Consider the following 23,318-nt stretch of genomic DNA (forward strand, 5'->3'; position numbering starts at 1 on the left):
GAGCCCAAGGACAGCAACACAATTAAGCCAAAACAAATTAAGAGAAAGCATAAAAGATAACTATGACACACTGGAAATAATAAACCAGCCTGTAAGTGAAAACATGGTAAATAGGACTCCAGATCTCCCTCTTCATCGAGGACCCCCTGAAGGCCCCACGTACCAATTAAGAGCCTAAGGTTCCCCACCAGCTTGTATTAAGCATACTCAACCCCCAGTCTTGCTGCCAACGTCCCCCTGAGTATTCCCACCACATCCACAGACCCCTTGTCCCTGTAGGCAATTTCTCCTGGTCCTCCGGATAGTTCGCTTGGCTAGCTTGGCTAGCTTGGTTAGCTTGGCTAGCTTGGCTAGCTTGGTTAGCTTGGCTAGCTTGGTTAGCTTGGCTAGCTTGGTTAGCTTGGCTAGCTTGGCTGCTCCTGTTACGAAGTTCAGTAGGACTACCACTAACTTGTGCCTAAAACGAAAAACAGGTGGGTAGAGAAGAGCTCCCCCCGAGAACCAGCTGGTTAACAGTGTAAACATGCCCCAACAGTCTGGTTAACAGTGTAAACACGCCCTAACAGTCTGGGACAGGTGGGTAGAAAAGTCTCTGGGCTGCAGGCAGAGAACCAGCTGGTTAACAATGTAAACACGCCCCAACAGTCTGGGACAGGTGGGTAGAAAAGTCTCTGGGCTGCAGGCAGAGAACCAGCTGGTTAACAGTGTAAACACGCCCTAACAGTCTGGGACAGGTGGGTAGAAAAGTCTCTGGGCTGCAGGCAGAGAACCAGCTGGTTAACAGTGTAAACACGCCCTAACAGTCTGGGACAGGTGGGTAGAAAAGTCTCTGGGCTGCAGGCAGAGAACCAGCTGGTTAACAGTGTAAACACGCCCCAACAGTCTGGGACAGGTGGGTAGAAAAGTCTCTGGGCTGCAGGCAGAGAACCAGCTGGTTAACAGTGTAAACACGCCCTAAAAGTCTGGGACAGGTGGGTAGAAAAGTCTCTGGGCTGCAGGCAGAGAACCAGCTGGTTAACAGTGTAAACACGCCCCAGCAGTCTGGGACAGGCAGGTAGAAAAGTCTCTGGGCTGCAGGCAGAGAACCAACTGGTGAACAGTGTAAACACGCCCTAACAGTCTGGGACAGGCAGGTACCTGCCCACACCTTCACTTTTGGCCCAATTCACCCTAGCTGAAAAGGCCTTCTCATACACTTCTAGAGCACCTGAGAGAATCGGAACGTCCTTGCTCCCTGTAAATGAACACAGTCACGTCTGCAGACAAAGCTACCCCTGGATGCCGAGTTATCCCTGGCATGGAGAAACCAGTAAGCTTCGCTCGTAGTAAACCAAACAAGAGAGACAGTCTAGCTGGCCCAAGATTGGGCAACTCTGCCTAATACCTCTGTGGACTGGGATAGGGCAGCTCAACCCACCACCGAACCTTCACCATATAGTAAAATAAGGACAGCACAGCACGTTGACAAGACATTTATATCCTGCTGAAGTGCTCTGAAATTTTCTTTCATCATAATAGCAGACAGAGCAGTAAACTGTTGACAACAACACACACACATATATATATATATATATATATATATATACACATACATACATACATACATACATATATTTGGGCCTTCCCAACCTCCCACCATTGCCTCAATGACTAAAAGTTCCCCATTGTAGCCCTCCACTGCTTCTACCAATACACAAACTTTTCACAGAACATGGTATCTTGCAACAACTTAACATTGAAAACCCAATGCAGCGATGATCTTTGTGGACGTGACATGTGCATCTCAACAGTGACAAGACGGTGATGTGTAAAACCCACAGGAATAATGGCACACCGAGTAATCAATACCACTCTGGTGCTCAGATACAGCCTGTCTAACAGCCTGTCTAACATTGCTGCACTGACCCTACCATCACAGACCTTCATCCATGTCTACTGCCTGACGTCATTTTGACGACAGCTGAGAAGTGAAGCGAAACCATATCATTTTTTCCCCTTTTACAACAAACGGAAGATTCTCAATTAGAGGTAACGTAACATTAGCTAGCATGCTAGTTTAGCTTGACTAAGCAAGTTAGCTAGCTAGATTTTTGACAAATCAGATCAGTTTGGGCTGTCTGTGTAAAACGCAGCCAGTGTGGCTCTGCACAAAACCCCATGTACAGCCACCGTGAAATAAACATGGGCCTTTTCTATCAATCTTTGAAAGTTGTCTGCCTTTATGGATTCACATTATATATTTATATAAGCTGAATGGGCTCTGTAGCATCAAACAGATGTTAAACATTCTGATATACCCTAAGACAATATTTAATGGTAACTCAAAAAGAGAAAAGGCTATTCAACAAGAATGTTATATGGTAAAATTAAACATAGAAAACAAATGCAGTGTGAACAGTGTAGTGTGTCGGAGTGTGTTTCTGGCTGTAGTAGTACAGAGAACTGCAGCTACAGATTGTTACACCAGAGGCAGAATGTTAACCTGTTAAAAAAGGTCTTACTCACATTGGCTATGGAGAGTGAAATCACACAGTCGTCCGGAACAGCTGGTGTTCTCATGCATGGTTCAGTATTGCTTACCTCGAAGCGAACATAGAAGGCATTTAGCTTGTCTGGTAGGCTCGCGTCACTGGGCAGTTCGTGGCTGGGTTTCCCTTTGTAATCTGTGATAGCTTGCAAGCTCTGCCACATCCGACGAGCATAGTGTGTAAGATAACAACCCTCTATATTACTGACAAGTTCTGGGAAGCGGTTCAACATTTTGTTCAGATTATCACAGGAATGTATCTGGATTCTGCACTTTAGATTCTTACAACCAGCCAGGGAGAAGAGGTCGTGTCTATTTTCATGGTTCTTCGGCTGTCCTAATCGGACAGGGGTCTCCAACCCTGTTCCTGGAGAGCTACCTTCCTGTAGGGTCACTCCAACCCTAATCTAGCACACCCGATTCCAATAATTAGCTGGTTGATAAGATGAATAAGGTTAGTTTTAGCACTGTGGTTGGAGCGAAAACCTACAGAAGGGTTGGCATTAAAACCTACAGGAGGGTTGGCATTAAAACCTACAGGAGGGTTGGCATTAAAACCTACAGGAGGGTTGGCATTAAAACCTACAGGAGGGTTGGCATTAAAACCTACAGGAGGGTTGGCATTAAAACCTACAGGAGGGTTGGCATTAAAACCTACAGGAGGGTTGGCATTAAAACCTACAGGAGGGTTAGCATTAAAACCTACAGGAGGGTTGGCATTAAAACCTACAGGAGGGTTGGCATTAAAACCTACAGGAGGGTTAGCATTAAAACCTACAGGAGGGTTGGCATTAAAACCTACAGGAGGGTTGGCATTAAAACCTACAGGAGGGTTGGCATTAAAACCTACAGGAGGGTATCTCTCCAGGAACAGAGTTGGAGAGCCCTGCCATAGCAAATGATTACCTGGAACCAAAAAAGGTTAAAAACCCTTTTGGGTTCCATGTAGAACCCTCTGTGGGAAGGGTTCTACCTGGAACCAAAAAGGGTTCTACACGGAATCAAAAAGGGTTCTACCCGGAACCAAAAAGGGTTATTTAAATGGTTCTCCTATGGGGAAAGTCAAAGAACCCTTTTAGGTTCTAGATAGCAGCTTATTTCCTAAGAGTGCATAGCTGTTGTTTTTTATGGTACAGAATAATGTAAACACTGTGAAAAAGTATGTGAACCCTTTGGAATTACCTGGATTTCTGCATAAAGTTGATAAAATTTGATCTGATCTTCATCTAAGTCACAACAAAAGACAAACACAGTCTGCTTAAATTAATAACACAAATTATTGTATTTTTCTTGTCTATATTGAATATATCATTTAAACATTCACAGTGTAGGTTGGAAAAAGTATGTGAACCCCTAGGCTAATGACTTCTCCAAATGCTAATTGGAGTCAGGAGTCAGCTAACCTGGAGTACAATCAATGAGACGAGATTGGAGATGTTGGTTAGAGATTCCCTGCCCTTTATAAAAACAAACTCTATTGCTATTCACAAGAAGCGTTGCCTGATGTGAACCACGCCTTGAACAAAAGAGATCTCAGAAGACCTATAATTAAGAATTGTTGCCCTGCATTAAGCTGGAAAGATTTACAAAAGTATCTCTAAAAGTCAGTCCACGGTAAGACAAATTGTCTATAAATTGAGAAAGTTCCACACTGTTGCTACTCTCCCTAGGAGTGGCCGTCCTGCAAAGATGACTGCAAGAGCACAGCGCAGAATGCTCAATGAGGTTAAGAAGAATCCTAGAGTGTCAGCTAAAGACTTACAGAAATCTCTGGAACATGCTAACATCTCTGTTGACAAGTCCACGATATGTAAAACACTAAACAAGAATGGTGTTCATGGGAAGACACCACATGAAGAAGCCACTGCTGTTCAAAAAAAACATTGCTGCACGTCTGAAGTTTGCAAAAGAGCACCTGGATGTTCCACAGCGCTAATGGCAAAACATTCTGTGGACAGATGAAACTACAGTTGAGCTGTTTGGAAGGAACACACAACACTATGTGTGGAGAAAAAAAGGCACAGCACACCAACATCAAAACCTCATCCCAACTGTAAAGTATGGTGGAGGGAGCATCATGGTTTGGGGCTGCTTTGATGCCTCAGGGCCTGGACAGCTTGCTATCGTCAACGGAAAAATGTATTCCCAAGTTCATCAAGACATTTTGCAGGAGAATGTAAGGCTCGCTGTCCGCCAATTGAAGCTCAACAGAAGTTGGGTGATGCAACAGGACAACGACCCAAAACACAGCAGTAAATCAACAACAGAATGGCTTCAACAGATGAAAATACGCCTTCTGGAGTGGCCCAGTCAGAGTCCTGACCTCAACCTGATTGAGATGCTGTAGCATGACCTCAAGAGAGCGGTTCACACCAGACATCCCAAGAATATTGCTGAACTGAATCAGTTTTGTAAAGAGGAATGGTCCAAAATTCCTCCTGACCGTTGTGCAGGTCTGATCCACAACTACAGAAAACGTTTGGTTGAGGTTATTGCTGCTAAAGGAGGGTCAACCAGTTATTAAATCCAAGGGTTCACATACTTTTCCCACCCTGCACTGTGAATGTTTACACGATGTGTTCAATAAAGACATGAAAACGTATCATTGTTTGTGTGTTATTAGTTTAAACAGACTGTGTTTGTCTGTTGTGACTTAGATGAAGATCAGATCAAAATTGTATGACCAATTTATGTAGAAATCCAGGTAATTCCAAAGGGTTCATAAACTTTTTCTTCCCACCGTATACTCAGGGTCTTTCAACCCCGGTGAAATGCTAGAGCTTGGTTGCAGCTCCTGGCTTTCCAATACCGGGTCCGGCCACCAGGGGGAGTCGTTTTTACTTTTTTTCCCCCCCACTGTATTTTGTAAAGGCACATAATGTAACTGGATAACCCCATGAACAAACTAGTGGAGGGAAAAGTGAATGTGCAACATCTGTTAAATCCACCAATAGGATAAAAATATAGACACACACACACACACACACACACACACACAAGTAATGCAAAGATAGTGTTTGGTCATGAGTTCAGAAAAAAGTTGGCTGGATTGATGACATCACAAGTGTTCATATTACCCTCTTCTACACATCACCAAGATATGGCGCACACACACACACACACACACACACACACACACACACACACACACACACACACACACACTTCTCACCTGTATGAGACACTTGCTGACGTCGGAGGCGCAGAGGGCCTTGTTACAGGCGCTGGTCTGAGAAGGTCCTGATAGGACCAGGAGGAAGAGGAGGGTAGAGGAAGCTGAGAACAGGGCACACAGCTGACCAGGCCTCATCCTGATGGTCGGCTCAACACACAGCAACGCAGCGTCTGTCTGTCTGTCCAGCTGACTCAACACACAAGACAGAATAGTGTTAGTCGTGTGTGTGTGTGTGTGTGTGTGTGTGTGTGTGTGTGTGGTACAAATCTGGTAGATACTTCACTACATTCCTAAAGAAAATAATGTACTTTTTACTCGTTACATTTTCACAGGATAATGGTCCAATTGATGCACTAAACAGAGAACATCCCTGGTCATCCCTACTGCCTCTGATCTGGAGGTCTCACTAAACAGAGAACATCCCTGGTCATCCCTACTGCCTCTGATCTGGAGGACTCACTAAACAGAGAACATCCCTGGTCATCCCTACTGTCTCTGATATGGAGGACTCACTAAACAGAGAACATCCCTGGTCATCCCTACTGCCTCTGATCCGGAGGACTCACTAAACAGAGAACATCCCTGGTCATCCCTACTGTCTCTGATCTGGAGGACTCACTAAACAGAGAACATCCCTGGTCATCCCTACTGCCTCTGATCTGACTGACTCACTAAACAGAGAACATCCCTGGTCATCCCTACTGCCTCTGATCTGGTGGACTCACTAAACAGAGAACATCCCTCGTCATCCCTACTGCCTCTGATCTAGAGGACTCACTAAACAGAGAACATCCCTGGTCATCCCTACTGCCTCTGGTCTGGAGGACTCACTAAACAGAGAACATCCCTGGTCATCCCTACTGCCTCTGATCTGGAGGACTCACTAAACAGAGAACATCCCTGGTCATCCCTACTGCCTCTGGTCTGGAGGACTCACTAAACAGAGAACATCCCTGGTCATCCCTACTGCCTCTGATCTGGAGGATTCACTAAACAGAGAACATCCCTGGTCATCCCTACTGTCTCTGATCTGGAGGACTCACTAAACAGAACATCCCTGGTCATCCCTACTGCCTCTGATCTGGAGGACTCACTAAACAGAGAACATCTCTGGGTCATCCCTACTGCCTCTGATCTGAAGGACTCACTAAACACAAATGCTTTGTTTGTAAATCATGTCTGAGTGTTGGAGTGTGCCCCTGGCTTACGTTAATAAAATAAAACGAGAAAATCATGCCGTCTGGTTTGCTAAATATAAGGAATTTGAAATGATTTATACTTTTGATACTTCAGTATATTTAAAACCAAATACTTTTAGACTTTAACTCAAGTAGTATTTTACTAGGTGACTTGGTCATTTTCTTTTAAAAGGTATCTTTACTTTTACTCAAGTATGACAGCTGAGTACTTTTCTCCACCACTGCAGATACACACAGAACAGTCAGGTTCTGCTGTGAATAACGCAGAGGATTTACATTCTCTATGACAAGACACCAAAACTGAGGACAACCTTTATAGCCAATTACGAAAAGATAAAAGTTCTATCAAATCAATAACTCAAACAGTATTGTTATGAAATCCTGTTTGGTTACAACATATTGACAATAATGTAAACTCCCATTTGATGTAATGAATAAAAATGTCTCAGCTGTGATTTTGTTTGTGTGTTTCTATTATTACAGATACACTGAAGCAGCCTGAGCCGTTAGTAGAAGATGTATGTTCCCCAAATGAGAGAATATTAGGGTGACATTTGCTTTGCCCCTTAATTTCTCACAATGGAAAGAGGAGAAGACCATTGTGAAAAGCACAAGTTATAGTCATTGCGTTAATGACACTGCACTGCCTAACATACCTTCTACTCATCGTTCATTCCAAGGGTTAAAACGCATACCTAGGACACCTAAACCGGTTCCTCGTCCGCACAACACCGATTCATCAAGTAACGCCACATGGAGTCAAAATTAGATTTTTTTTTAAAACACTCACCGCAACAGAGTTACAATAGTTTGGGACTTTTGTTTTTGATTGACGGCTGTAATCTCCTCTAAAAGCAACGCCGTCACTTTCCTCTCCGGTTCAGGATGGAACTGTACCGTCAATAATAATAATAATACTGTGGGCTGCAGCGGTCTGGGCGTCCGTTTCTCTGCCACAGCAACACATCTACAAGCAGTTGGGCGGCTTAAAGACACACTGTACATTTTCCCATCCAGAGTAGTCCAGGAGCTTGGTCCGTTAGTTAGTTGGACGCATAGGACGCGTTTGAGTGGTAAGGCGAAAAAGGAACTGACTGTAGACGAAAGTCGAGGGTTGAAGTCGGGGATGGGTGAATCTGTAACAGCCGAAAGTCGGACACTAATGTGGTTTTTCGACAGCAAGTTTCTGATCTACATAGTAGTGTTACCGTTGTTTATAAAAGTTGGCATTTAACCTCTACAGGATCAGTGTCCCGTTTATAAAAGTTGGTATTTAACCTCTACAGGATCAGTGTCCCGTTTATAAAAGTTGGTATTTAACCTCTACAGGATCAGTGTCCCGTTTATAAAAGTTTGTATTTAATCTGGCGATGCATCATTCAAGGCAGGTGGGTCTCCTGTTTAGCTAAAATAATATATATATATATTGGCCTGTTTTGCATGTTATTGTGGCATTAATACGTGTCACATATCAGTTTGCAAACAATGTAAACAAAATAAATAATAATAAAGAATTGAGTTAATAAAGCCGCATACAAAGATGGTCTATTTTTTGCTTTCGATAGTAATGCCCGGTGTGGACCATTTTCAACAGAAGGAAAGCGTTGAAAAGCAGTGCGGGTGGAGGACCGTTAGGCGGCGCGAACGTGGCGTGTGAAGCGGTGAAAACATTTTCCAGCTTTATGCAAATCACCAGCGGCGACCGCTGGGCGATGACCAATCATATCGAGTGGTTCCCGTGACGATGACCAATCATATCGAGTGGTTCCCGTGACGATGACCAATCATATCGAGTGGTTCCCGTGACGAATTTGATGCTATGCGACCCAAGGCTGGAGACTTTCTTCAACAAAGATGGCCGACAAAAATACTAGGATGGAAACAAATGTAGGTAAATATAACCTTATAACGAATCTTGCAACAAAAAAAAAGTACAGTGGACAGGAATATGTTAGTTATTGTAGAGACAAACAATTATGCATATTTTTTTTGGTGTTAAAGTTCATTCACGAAAATCCATATTTAGCAAGCTAGCAGACTAGCTAACATTAGCCAGCTAGCTGGCTAGCTTTGTGGGCATTGTGACATGAGTATTAAAATGTAATTCTGGTTGTTTAATATTTTAGGGACAACCAAGAAACCAGGCTGTCATCTTCTGAAACAGTGGATGTAAAGAATCTAGCTAGCTAAATCATTTACTGCAAATTGAATGTACAATTTTGTAAGCTTGCCTTGCTGATATTTGCCATGCAATGCAGTTGAAGTAACGTAGCTAGCTAACTATTTTCTTGCAGTGGTGGATTAAAATACCTGTATGCCTATGTAACAGTGTAGGTTCCGTCCCTCTCTTCACCCCAACCCGGGCTTGAAGTAGGGACCTTCTGCACACATCAACAACTGACACCCCCACGAAGCATCGTTACCCATCGCGCCACAAAAGAAGCGGGGGGAACAACCACTTCAGGTCTCAGATCGAGTGACGTCACTGACTGAAACGCTATTAGCGCGCACCACCGCTAACTAACTAGCCATTTCACATCGGTTACACTTATGGATGTGTAGCCAATGTGTGTATGGGACCCTAAAACGTTTGGTATAAATATTAGTTCAGAACCTCAGCTATCATAGCTGGTTGTATCAACTTCAAAACAGTCTGAATGAAGCCTGTGGATTGAGTAGAATATAATATAACTTTGTGCCAAGGATGCAAAGTCACATATACATGTAGTTATTACCATGCATGAGATCCCCACATTGTAGCCTGTACATTTAATATATTCACTGATCATGTACTCTACCTTGGCAAATAAAGGTGCAGTTCATGTATGAATCTCTGAGACATTATTTTTCAGTCATATCCAATACCAGGAGTATCAAATTCCAGTCTTTGAATGACGCTGTGTCTGCATGTATGTATTACAATTATACACTTCAACAGTGTTTACCAATCTTGGTCCTGGGACATCAATGGTTACACATTGTAACTAATAGACTAGAAACAGGATTTAACTAGTTAAAGGCTGATTTGTAATTCATATGTACAGAAACAGAATTTAAAAAACAGTACACTACACTTCCTATGCATCATGTAAACACTCTAAACCCAGTTCATCTCAATATGTCATTTCCTTCATCTGCATTGATCTGATAAACACAGGATAGGTGGAGTATTTCATCAAATGATAGACTTCATTTCAACCAGTGGAGAATGTGAAACGCTTTACTGAAAGAATTTCATTATCCCAGGTGTTATAAATACATAATACATGGATTATAAATATTATAATTGTAATATTATATAAATACAAGTTAAATCTGTACTTCAATGCACATCTGGTGTGCATTATAAAAACAGAGGAAGAAAGGAGGAGGTGGAGAGAGAGGTGTAAAAGACAAAGGGAAAGAGGTAAGAACAGAGGAGCAGGGAAGGCAGCACATCATTAATGAATCACAGTGCTACCCTAATAGCGTCTCTGGTGGTGTCTCCTAACCTGCCTTGGGCTCCCAGTCAGCCCGAAGGTTATCTTAAGAGCGGGTGAGGTGGCGATGACGGGACTGGCTTCCTCTCTCACATCAAAACATACCTGCAGACGAGAGACAGATGGATAGAGAGAGAGAGCATGATTAAGCCTTGTTTTTATTCTAACACGGCCAGTCATCATAATCATCAGGAGGTGAAATTCAAAACTGACCTTGGCTCATTAACTCTGGGATTACTACATCTCTATCTGGATTTCAATGTAAAGCATCTCTTTAATAATACTTCCTGTATAATATAAACTGACCTTGGATCATTAACTCTGGGACTACTACATCTCTATCTGTATTTCAATGTAAAAGCATCTCTTTAATAATACTTCCTGTTGACCTGACAAAATGACCTCTCACCTCTGATCATACTGTGCCCTCTACATGTCAGCCAGTTCAGATGCGGGTTCACCAACACAGCTGATATAACCTAGAGGATTTAGGGAGAAGGGGGGGAAAGGGATGAAGTGAAGGTGTTATTGAGAAAATAAAGTAGAGAGACAATGTTCAACAGGAATCTGAGCATGTGGCCTCCCCTGGTGTCCACACTAAGTGTGTAATTTATGCTGAAAAACATGCAGACATGAGGACAAACAATATACCGTAGTTATTTAAATATAAATAATGAAGTGTCTCACTATTCTCCATGGTTGGCCCTCTTTCCCTATTCTTTAAAGGTGGAAGGAGCCACAGTTATACACCTGAGCCTGCTAACTGCATAACACAATCCATCAATCAGATTGATACATGAGTTTGTAGGTTATAGGGTGTCTAATTGTTCGCAATATGGGTGACTTAAAATAGCCTGTTTTGTTTTTGTATAGACATCACACCCTTACCTAAACAGCACCATCACCTGAGAAGTAGAAATTAAAGGGAGAGTAACTATGAATTGAATATCTGTAGTTGACTTAGCTCAGTAAATGGAAGAATACTCTTATTGCAATGTGAATGGCTCTTAAAAGAGCATTTGGTTGTGCATAGCGTACAGTTGTGGCCAAAAGGTTTGAGAATGACACAAATATTAATTTCCACAAAGTTTGCTGCTTCAGTGTCTAGATATTTTTGTCAGATGTTACTATGGAATACTGAAGTATAATTACAAGCATTTCATAAGTGTCAAAGGCTTTTATTGACAATTACATGAAGTTGATGCAAAGAGTCAATATTTGCAGTGTTGACCCTTCTTTTTCAAGACCTCTGCAATCCGCCCTGGCATGCTGTCAATTAACTTCTGGGCCACATCCTGACTGATGGCAGCCCATTCTTGCATAATCAATGATCGGAGTTGGAGTTTGTCAGAATTTGTGGGTTTTTGTTTGTCCACCCGCCTCTTGAGGATTGACCACAAGTTCTCAATGGGATTAAGGTCTGGGGAGTTTCCTGGCCATGGACCCAAAATATCGATGTTTTGTTCCCCGAGCCACTTAGTTATCACTTTTGCCTTATGGCAATGTGCTCCATCATGGTGGAAAAGGCATTGTTCGTCACCAAACTGTTCCTGGATGGTTGGGAGAAGTTGCTCTCGGAGGATGTGTTGGTACCATTCTTTATTCATGGCTGTGTTCTTAGGCAAAATTGTGAGTGAACCCACTCCCTTGGCTGAGAAGCAACCCCACACATGAATGGTCTCAGGATGCTTTACTGTTGACATGACACAGGACTGATGGTAGCGCTCACCATGTCTTCTCCGGACAAGCTTTTTTCCGGATGCCACAAACAATCAGAAAGGGGATTCAGAGAAAATGATTTTACCCCAGTCCTCAGCAGTCCAATCCCTGTACCTTTTGCAGAATATCAGTCTGTCCCTGATGTTTTTCCTGGAGAGAAGGGGCTTCTTTGCTGCCCTTCTTGACACCAGGCCATCCTCCAAAAGTCAGCAGATGCACTCACACCCGCCTGCTGCCATTCCTGAGCAAGCTCTGTACTGGTGGTGCCCCGATCCTGCAGCGGAATCAACTTCAGGAGATGGTCCTGACGCTTGCTGGACTTTCTTGGGTGCCCTGAAGCATTTCTTCACAACAATTGAACCGCTCTCCTTGAAATTCTTGATGATCCAATAAATGGTTTATTTAGGTGCAATCTTACTGGCAGCAATATCCTTGCCTGTGAAGCCCTTTTTGTGCAAAGCAATGATGACGGCACGTGTTTCCTTGCAGGTAACCATGGTTGACAGAGGAAGAACAATGATTCCAAGCACCACCCTCCTTTTAAAGCTTCCAGTCTGTTATTCGAACTCAATCAGCATGACAGAGTGATCTCCAGCCTTGTCCTCGTCAACACTCACACCTGTGTTAACGAGAGAATCACTGACATGATGTCAGCCGGTCCTTTCGTGGCAGGGCTGAAATGCAGTGGAAATGTTTTGGGGGGGATTCAGTTCATTTGCATGACAAAGAGGGACTTTGCAATTAATTGCAATTCATCTGATCACTCTTCATAACATTCTGGAGTATATGCAAATTGCCATCATACAAACTGAGGCAGCAGACTTTGTGAAAATACATTTTTGTGTCATTCTCAAAACATTTGGCCACGACTGTAGATTACCTTAAAACGTGTAGTCTACGGTGTTGCAAGGGAACAGCACCCTCTTTGAAGAAGTAAGAGCTGAAGATTTCCCACACATAGATTGCCTCCCATGCTGCGTTGTTGGACCCCATCCTTGAAACATCCTGGAGAGCAGCAGACCTCTCCTCTGGCACACAGGAATGAGCTGCAGAGCCCCTCCTGGTCCTCTTGGTCATCCTCAGGAAGTTATACAGGACACAGGTAGCCTTCACCCAACCTTGCAGTGCCCTACACGTTAACTGTAGGCAATCGTTTTGAAGGAATCTCCAGTTACAAGGTACAGTTGAAGTCGGAAGTTTACATACACCTTAGCCAAATACATTTAAACTCAGTTTTTCACAATTCCTGACATTTAATCCTAGTAACAATTCCCTGTCTTAGGTCCGTTAGGATCACCACTTTATTTTAAGAATGTGAAATGTCAGAATAATAGAAGAGAGAATGATTTATTTCAGCTTTTATTTCTTTCATCACATTCCCAGTGGGTCAGAAGTTTACATACACTCAATTAGTATTTGGTAGCATTGCCTTTAAATTGTTTAACTTGGGTCAAACGTGTCGGGTAGCCTTCCACAAGCTTCCTACAATAAGTTGGGTGAATTTTGGCCCATTCCTTCTGACAGAGCTGGTGTAACTGAGTCAGGTTTGTAGGCCTCCTTGCTCACGCACACTTTTTCAGTTCTGCCCACACATTTTCTATAGGATTGAGGTCAGGGCTTTGTGATGGCCACTCCAATATCTTGACTTTGTTGTCCTTAAGCCATTTTGCCACAACTTTGGAAGTATGCTTGGGGTCATTGTCCATTTGGAAGACCGATTTGTGACCAAGCTTTAACTTCCTGACTGATGTCTTGAGATGTTGCTTCAATATATCCACATAATTTTCCTCCCTCATGATGCCATCTATTTTGTTAAGTGCACCAGTCCCTCCTGCAGCAAGGCACCCCCACAACATGATGCTGCCACCCCCATGCTTCACGGTAGGGATGGTGTTCTTCGGCTTGCAAGCCTCCCCCATTTTCCCCCAAACATAACGATGGTCATTATGGCCAAACAGTTCTATTTTTGTTTCATCAGACCAGAGGACATTTCTCCAAAAAGTACAATCTTTGTCCCCATCTGCAGTTGCAAACTGTAGTCTTGCTTTTTTTATGGCGGTTTTGGAGCAGTGGCTTCTTCCTTTCTGAGCGGACTTTCAGGTTATGTCAATATAGGACTCGTTTTACTGTGGATATAGATACTTTTGTACCTGTTTCCTACAGCATCTTCACAAGGTCCTTTGCTGTTCTGGGATTGATTTGCACTTTTTTCACCAAAGTACATTAATCTCTAGGAGACAGAACACATCTCCTTTCTGAGCGGTATGATGGCTGTGTGGTCCCATTGTGTTTATACTTGCATACTATTGTTTGGACAGATGAACGTGGCACCTTCAGGCGTTTGGAAATTGCTCCCAAGGATGAACCAGACTTGTGGAGGTCTACAATTTATTTTCTGAGGTCTTGGATGATTTCTTTTGATTTTCCCATGATGTCAAGCAAAGAGGCACTGAGTTTGAAGATAGGCCTTGAAATACATCCACAGGTACACCTCCAATTGACTCAAATGATGTCAATTAACCTATCAGAAGTGTCTACAGCCATGACATAATTTCAGAAAATGTTCCAAGCTGTTTAAAGGCACAGTCACCTTAGTGTATGTAAACTTCTGACCCACTGGAATTGTGATACAGTGAATGCTAAGTGAAATAATATGTCTGTAAACAATTGTTGGAAAAATTACTTGTGTCATGCACAAAGTAGATGTCCTAACCGACTTGCTAAAACTATAGTTTGTCAACAAGACATTTGTGGATTGGTTGAAAAACGAGTTTTAATGACTCCAACCTAAGTGTATGTAAACTTCTGACTTCAACTGTATGTGTAGGACTATGGAAAATAGTGTCATTATTAGACTTTTACATCACCAGGTCATTGTGGATTGAGTCCCCAGGACCAGGACTGAGAACCACTGCTCTTCATTTGGGACCTCTTCATATGTAGACTGGCTTTCATAGCTCTCTTTATCGGAGGACAGAAAACCTCACAAGAAACTGACTTCATTATAGTCAAATTACACCACACTGAATATTATGTTACTATTATCTCTGTCCTCACTTATAGGGACAGGAACTACACAACAGTATCCAGAATAGCTCTCTCACTGACAGTTGGTGCTGCTATTCTTTCACCCTCCTCCATGGCTGTTAGCTAGCTACCTGCAAATGTATTTTGAGTTAGCTTTTTTTTTTTACAGTGATAAATACATCAAGATTAGCTAGCTAATTTAAAGGTAGCTGGTAATTTTTAGTCACTTAGCTAGCTATCTATACAGTATGTAAAGTTGGCTAGATAGCTAGCTCATTTAGCAGCTCATTTGAGTTAGCCTGCACTGTAGCTAGTTAGCTAATCATACATAGTTTTTTTAGTTTTTTTATTCAACATGTATTTACTTATTTGAATAGGTTCTCCCAGCCATGTGGACGATTGGAAACAGGGCAGCGAAGTTATTTTGTCACCAGAGTGGTTTAGAGCATATTTACTATTTAACTGTGAATACATTCATGAAATGGAGAATGGATTAACTTATTTACCCATTTAATAACCAGACCTTCATACAAACTTGCTATGCTGAATTCTTGACGCACCATCGAACGTGCTGCTATATGCTGCCAGAACGCCCAAGCGAGCCACTCTGGGCGGACAAAACGGCACGTGGCAATTTACCACCTCCTAGTGTACGCGAGCTGTTTGGCAGCTTCAAAACGCAGGTGTCAGCCTAGCTCAGTGCTTTCTGTGGTGGTGAGGCAGCCAGGGGAAAATACGGAGCGTAGGGGTTGGTAGCGTTCTCTAGTTGCGCCGTGATTGACTCAGTGTTCTGTCACTCATGGGGACACTACGTCACCGCAAAATCTACGTGTAGAGCTCGAAAATTCAAGCCCCTTGGGTGTTGCCATAGTACCCATCCAAGAAGGCTCAAGGTCATTGGACACATAAAATGACGTCAAATCATGTTATATCTACCGTAGCTTTGATTGGAATGATCATGTCAACATCATACTTTCGAAATCTTAGCTAGCAAGCTAGACAAGCAGTCATCATCATGCATCAAGTCGACAATTTACTGGCAAAATCTTTTCAATCCTTGTCATATGAAGATAAATTATTGATAAAATGTATCGGTGCTCATTGGCCATAAGTTGGAAATCGCAAATTCAACAATCAGTGCTAAGGCGCCACTGCAGCCCCAGGTTCGATCCCAGGCTGTTACAGCCGGCTGTGACTGGGAGACCCATGAGGCGGCGCACAATTGGCCCAGCGTGGTCCGGAGGTTTTGGCCGGCATGTCCTCGTCACATCGTGCTCTAGCAACTCATTGTGGCGGGCCTGGGCGAATTCCAAGTCGGGATTTCGAGCCTCTTTCTATAGCCCACAAGAAGGATCGCCGCGCCACCTTCCTATTCAAGTGAGCACAGCACAACAAGGTGAGTCCAAAAATGTATTGTATGCTGCTGCATAAATTATATACCAGGGAGATGGTATTACTTCCTTGGCTATAGTATTACTTCCTTGGCTATAGTATACATAAGTGTATGTTGTGTAGTAAGCTGTTAGTAGCCCATGTGCCTCACCCTAATAATTTGGTCCCTTTCCTCCCTCAAAACTTAGTCTAGTGTTCTAACTTGGTGGTGCACATGTAGCCTATAGCCTGTTTTAGAGAAATGTAATCATTGAATATTGTAAGAGCTATCATTGTCTGCTTATATGCCCTCTTTATTTATCCTACGGTTCTGACTTGGTGTACAGGGAGAATACTGTAATAAATAGCCCATGTTCTGAATTCTGTCACTTTACATTTCAAAAGTGCTGAATAAATAGTTATATTGACTATGTCCGTCCTAGCTCGCTCATTAATGTCTTAATGGAAATTACGGATTGTCTCTTATCCACTCATCGTTCCCTTATGCCATAGTTTGTACATCTCAATTGTCAGTAGAAACCACATTTGTTTAAGCAAGTCAGCCATATAAGCTATGCTTTTTTATTTAAAGGCAGTAAATGAGGCTGAATGAACTGTTTTGCTGCCAGACAAGGCTCTGCTGATAGACAGGTGTAGCGGTGGTAAGGATTCACTCCATGGTGCTGAAAAGAAAGCTCTGCTGTTGGGACAGATTTACGTAGACCCTAACAGTTTGGCATGCATCTAAAACATTTTTTTTATTTTTGCCCCACCAAGATTGACATGCTAAAATCGCCACTGGTCTTTATAAATGTCGAAATAAACATATCTCCAACCTTCATACCACACCGACAAACTTAAATCATACACTCAAATCATTCAGCGAAAGCCTCAAATTACACATTCATTTGTATTACTTCACTGTAGCATATTCATATACAGTATATGAATATGCAGCAAAGAAGTTGGTTCCCGTTTCAGTCACGTTCACGTGGGTCAAACAGAAACACCCTAATGATTGGTTGATAATAGACCCCCCCCACACTGCAGGTAATGGCTGCAGGATGAAGAGGGTAAAGAGCAACTACAGAAACCTGCAGTCAAAACTTCATGACCTTATTATCACATGATTTGTTTAAAAGACCATTCAGTCGACGTGTAGGCGCAAGTCAGACCATTATTGTTTTTTTTACCCCATAATGATATTTTTTGTTGAAAAGGCGGTGACCAACAATTTGATAAAACTGACCCGAATCAACGACTTCAATAGATATTGGATCTGTCCCATTATGGCGTCGGTGAGAGCACGGGCAGTATCATGGCGTCGGTGAGAGCACGGCAGTAATATGGCGTCAGTGCAGCACGGCAGTAATATGGCGTCAGTGCAGCACGGGCAGTATTATGGCGTCGGTGAGAGCACGGGCAGTATTATGGCGTCGGTGAGAGCACGGGCAGTATTATGGCGTCGGTGAGAGCACGGGCAGTATTATGGCGTCGGTGAGAGCACGGGCAGTATTATGGCGTCGGTGAGAGCACGGGCAGTATTATGGCGTCGGTGAGAGCACGGGCAGTATTATGGCGTCGGTGAGAGCACGGGCAGTATTATGGCGTCGGTGAGAGCACGGGCAGTATTATGGCGTCGGTGAGAGCACGGGCAGTATTATGGCGTCGGTGAGAGCACGGGCAGTATTATGGCGTCGGTGAGAGCACGGGCAGTATTATGGCGTCGGTGAGAGCACGGGCAGCATCATGCGTCGGTGAGAGCACGGGCAGCATCATGGCGTCGGTGAGAGCACGGGCAGCATCATGGCGTGGGTGAGAGCACGGCAGTATCATGGTGTCGGTGAGAGCACGGCAGTATCACGGTGTCGGTGATCATGGTGTCGGTGAGAGCACGGCAGTATTATGGTGTCGGTGAGAGCACGGGCAGTAATATGGCGTCGGTGAGAGCACGGGCAGTATCATGGCGTCGGTGAGAGCACGGCAGTATCATGGCGTCGGTGAGAGCACGGCAGTATCATGGCGTCGGTGAGAGCACGGCAGTATCATGGCGTCGGTGAGAGCACGGCAGTATCATGGCGTCGGTGAGAGCACGGCAGTATCATGGCGTCGGTGCAGCACGGCAGTATCATGGTGTCGGTGCAGCACGGCAGTATCACGGTGTCGGTGATCATGGTGTCGGTGAGAGCACGGCAGTATCATGGTGTCGGTGAGAGCACGGCAGTATCATGGTGTCGGTGAGAGCACGGCAGTATCACGGTGTCGGTGATCATGGTGTCGGTGAGAGCACGGCAGTATCATGGTATCGGTGAGAGCACGGCAGTATCATGGTGTTGGTGAGAGCACGGCAGTATCATGGTGTCGGTGAGAGCACGGCAGTATCATGGCGTCGGTGAGAGCACGGCAGTATTATGGCGTCGGTGAGAGCACGGGCAGTATCATGGCGTCGGTGAGAGCACGGCAGTATCATGGTTTCGGTGAGAGCACGGGCAGCACCAATGATCTCCATTTTGTAGTCCATCTTCTTCTACGAGTCGGTAAACAAACTGTCAGGGTGCCGCCACCTGGACTGTGTTGTTTGAACAGGTATAGATCGAAGGTTGGCGATTTACTGCCATCTGCAGTTACGGAATGTTTTCGCTCACAAGGATAATTCATTGGCTGATCCCACCTGATGACCTGGATGGAATTATGTGATCCTTCCCTTAACCCATAGGAAGTCCCACCCTGTTACCTACTTCGTGAAAGTGGTCAATGGCGCTGCCCATACAAGAACAGTCTTTTGGTCGCTGAAGTCCTCGATCTCCAAATGTTGTTTGGACAGGAGGTTAGTCTGCTCTTCAAGAGAACCCGCGAATGGGAGGCATTCTGTACACTTTAGGGGTGAAAGGTCAACTGGGAAGCCATCAAGTAGCAGTGTATAGGCATCCCCCCACTGAGAGACGAGCCGCTGATGTGCTTCCCACACAAGGTAATATACACACCTTGTTTTTCTATTGTAGAGGCAGATGTTAGTTAGCCAAATCAACACAACTCACTAAGTGACAGATCCATTCAGGCACTTAACGTCTGGTTGAACCCATTTATAAAAACGCCAAACAATTTAACAGCATTGATTTTGGGACATCATTACTGGGATGTGTATGTCGCCACCTACTGGAAGGATACAGTTATGCCACCGACAGATTCTGATAAAGAAAAACAATCACTTTACAAAATCCTGATTTCTCCCCCCCCCCCCTTAGACATGAAACCCTAGCCTCACAAGCGTCCACATCTCTGCGGCAAGCGTTTATTGGAGTGATTAATAAATAATAAATCAATTCAGCAGTAGTCGTCAGGCAAATAAAAACCATTAATAACAGATTGCTAATAGACACACACAAAAAAAGTTGATGAAACCAAAACTACCAAGACGAGATTTGAATTCACAACCAATAAAATTTATTCAATTATATATTACAAATATGTACATGTCATGTAGCAAGTAAATATTAAAATAGACATATATTTTTAGAACTTTCGTTCAAAAAGGCATTACGTTTGAAAAAATAGGTTTTGTTGTGATCTCACATTAAAACTGGAAAAGTATGTTATTTTCTTCTCCTATAGAAGCCACAACAAACGTTGTATTTTATAATGACACAACCACCGAACACACACACACACACACACACACACACACACACACACACGGGTTAGAGAGGCTGTACACGGAGTGTTCCAGTATCCCAAATAGCACCCTATTCCCTATATAGTGCACTACTTTTAACAAGAGCAAGTATAGGTTCCTGATGAAAAGTAGTGTACTATATAGGGAATAGGGTGCCATTTCAGATGCACACTTTTGTTGCAAACGAGGGGAGCGAATGATGACGAATGACTTCAGATTTGTTTTTTGTTTTTTGTTGAAGGTTTAACTGAACAGTCCACGGTACAGCTTCTTGTGGGATCAGGGAATAAAGCCACCAGCCTGCAACGACAACAGCATGCACAGCATCCCAAAAAAATCACAACTCCATTAGAATTAACACCTTGTTGTGGATCCAACTCTAGTCCAGAGGGGGAAATGGAGACAAGAAACGATAGAACCAACAGGAACCAAATCCAACCCAGCACATGCTTAAGAAGAGTTAAGCCAATAACATCGACTTTAACAATAACAACAACAAGGAACTTGACACTGACTCAATATAAAAAATAAAAAAAACTTTGGTCCAGACAAAACAAAATAACCTTTCACAATTAAAATATCTATGACTTATTTTTTTCTGTACAAGTTTAAAACCATAACTACATGGGTTATTTACAAATGCACAATCTGTCTGTAGAAAATAAGTTAAAAAATAATAATAATTAAGAGCACAAGTCTGTACATTATGTATTGAACAAAAACGCACTTGAAAACAAAAGTAGAATTTAATTCTTTTTTTCGGAACCCTGCCTGGTGAGGAAGATGCAGCGGGATGGTCGTCTCCACAGGGCGGTGCTGCTCTCTACCACACACCCCCGAGAGCGGCGCTGTGCTCTCTACCACACACCCCCCCAGAGCGGCGCTGTGCTCTCTACCACACCCCCCCCGCAAGAGCGGCGCTGTGCTCTCTACCACACCCCCCCGCAAGAGCGGCGCTCTCTACCACACCCCCCCCAAGAGCGGCGCTCTCTACCACACCCCCCCAAGAGCGGCGCTCTCTACCACACCCCCCCCAAGAGCGGCGCTCTCTACCACACCCCCCCCAAGAGCGGCGCTCTCTACCACACCCCCCCCCCCCAAGAGCGGCGCTCTCTACCACCCCCCCCCCCCCCAAGAGCGGCGCTCTCTACCACACCCCCCCCCCCCAAGAGCGGCGCTCTCTACCACACCCCCCCCCCAAGAGCGGCGCTCTCTACCACACCCCCCCCCCAAGAGCGGCGCTCTCTACCACACCCCCCCCCCCCCAAGGGCGGCGCTCTCTACCACACCCCCCCCCCCCCAAGAGCGGCGCTCTCTACCCCACCCCCCCCCCCCCAAGAGCGGCGCTCTCTACCACACCCCCCCCCCCAAGAGCGGCGCTCTCTACCACACCCCCCCCCCCCAAGAGCGGCGCTCTCTACCACACCCCCCCCCCCCAAGAGCGGTGCTCTCTACCACACCCCCTCCCCCCCAAGAGCGGTGCTCTCTACCACACCCCCTCCCCCCCAAGAGCGGTGCTCTCTACCACACCCCCCCCCCCAAGAGCGGTGCTCTCTACCACACCCCCCCCCCAAGAGCGGTGCTCTCTACCACCCCCCCCCCCCCAAGAGCGGTGCTCCCTACCACCCCCCCCCCCCCAAGAGCGGTGCTCTCTACCACACCCCCCCCCCCAAGAGCGGTGCTCTCTACCACACCCCCCCCCCCCAAGAGCGGTGCTCTCTACCACACCCCCCCCCCAAGAGCGGTGCTCTCTACCACACCCCCCCCCAAGAGCGGTGCTCTCTACCACACCCCCCCCCCAAGAGCGGTGCTCTCTACCACACCCCCCCCCAAGAGTGGTGCTCTCTACCACACCCCCCCAAGAGCGGTGCTCTCTACCACACCCCCCCCAAGAGCGGTGCTCTCTACCACACCCCCCCCAAGAGCGGTGCTCTCTACCACACCCCCCCAAGAGCGGTGCTCTCTACCACACCCCCCCCAAGAGCGGTGCTCTCTACCACACATCCAAGTTCCGTCAACTTCAGTGCTTGACCTTTCTTCTCTCTACTTCATTCCTTCTAGCATGTGACCCCCTCCATCACTTCATCCCTGTTAGAGGTAGATGGCCACTAGATGATCAGTCCTCTCTGCCTGACCCTTACCGTGGGTCATATGGGCGTGAGGTCAAAGTCGTCGTTGACCTCTACCAAGGGGATGTAGAACTCGGGTATCTCGAAGATGGAGGTGGACTTGTACATGACTGGATCCAGCTCCTGGAGTTTCAGCTGCCAATGGAGACGCTGGACAGCATTAAGAGCTGCTGCCTCGTGCTGCTGCCTCATCAGAAGACACGTCTGGAGAAAGAGAGGAGACGGGTATGAGACATGAACTTCACCCTAAAACCCAATTCAGACCATTTTTTGACATGCTTGTTTTGCCAAATTAATACATTTCAAAACGAGAAGTACTATCAGAAGTAAAGACGTCAAGCTCTCTCCAAAAACCGATATGTAGCCACTTTTTACTGCATCATACCGAATGGATGAACAAAACATACCACCATAGATGACTTTGGGTATACGTTCCAACATTAGTTTTACTGCTGCAAGCAGGGTCACATTTACAGAGACCAAGCTTACCTTGAGTTTATCAAACTTATCGTCCACGTCTTGCAACCAGGACATAAACTGACGGGCGTTGAAACGATCCCTCACAGACGTCTTGCCATCTTGGTCACCCTAGAAACACAACATTGATAATACAATGTTAGCCACAACTGGTAGCGTTAGTTACAGCTCTGTTAAAACCTCTTAAGGCTAGGGGGCAGTATTCAGAAGTTTGGATGACTGAGGTGCCCAAAGTAAACTGCCTGCTACTCAGGCCCAGAAGCTAGGATATGCATATAATTGGTAGATTTGGATAGAAAACACACTAAAGTTTCCAAAACTGTTAAAATAATGTCTGAGTATAACAGAACTGATATGATAGGCGAAACACCGAGGACAATCCATCCAGGTCACTCAGAAGGACTCTAGTGTTTTGGTGCGCGTGAATGAGAGTGCGCTCCTCGTTGTTTTTCTCCGGTATTGAAAACAGTTTATTCTGTCTTAAATTTGATCGCTTATTTCCATATTAGGGTACCTGAGGTTGGATTAGAAACGTTGTTTGA

At 44.8% G+C, this 23,318-nt stretch overlaps 2 protein-coding genes across 4 annotated transcripts in view; both read right to left on the minus strand.

The window, feature by feature from the left end:
- The window catches only part of LOC115170206 (twisted gastrulation protein homolog 1-A), a 37,854-nt gene extending 29,823 nt beyond the window's left edge, over positions 1-8,031 (minus strand). Inside the window, exons 1-2 of the mRNA XM_029726595.1 lie at positions 7,692-8,031; positions 5,700-5,888 (exon numbers count right to left, since the gene is read on the minus strand). Coding sequence (XP_029582455.1) covers positions 5,700-5,837 — 138 coding nt within the window. The 5' untranslated portion in view covers positions 5,838-5,888; positions 7,692-8,031. The remainder of the gene's footprint in view (positions 1-5,699; positions 5,889-7,691) is intronic.
- Positions 8,032-22,221: 14,190 nt separating this feature from the next.
- LOC115170207 (ankyrin repeat domain-containing protein 12) overlaps positions 22,222-23,318 on the minus strand; it is a 47,955-nt gene continuing 46,858 nt past the window's right edge. For all 3 annotated transcript variants that reach the window (XM_029726597.1, XM_029726598.1, XM_029726596.1), the window contains 2 exons: positions 22,789-22,887; positions 22,222-22,503 (listed from right to left, as the gene is read on the minus strand). In XM_029726597.1, coding sequence (XP_029582457.1) covers positions 22,318-22,503; positions 22,789-22,887 — 285 coding nt within the window. In that variant the 3' untranslated portion in view covers positions 22,222-22,317. The remainder of the gene's footprint in view (positions 22,504-22,788; positions 22,888-23,318) is intronic.

Source organism: Salmo trutta, chromosome 31 (genome assembly GCF_901001165.1).
Source record: "Salmo trutta chromosome 31, fSalTru1.1, whole genome shotgun sequence".
NCBI lineage: Eukaryota > Metazoa > Chordata > Actinopteri > Salmoniformes > Salmonidae > Salmo > Salmo trutta.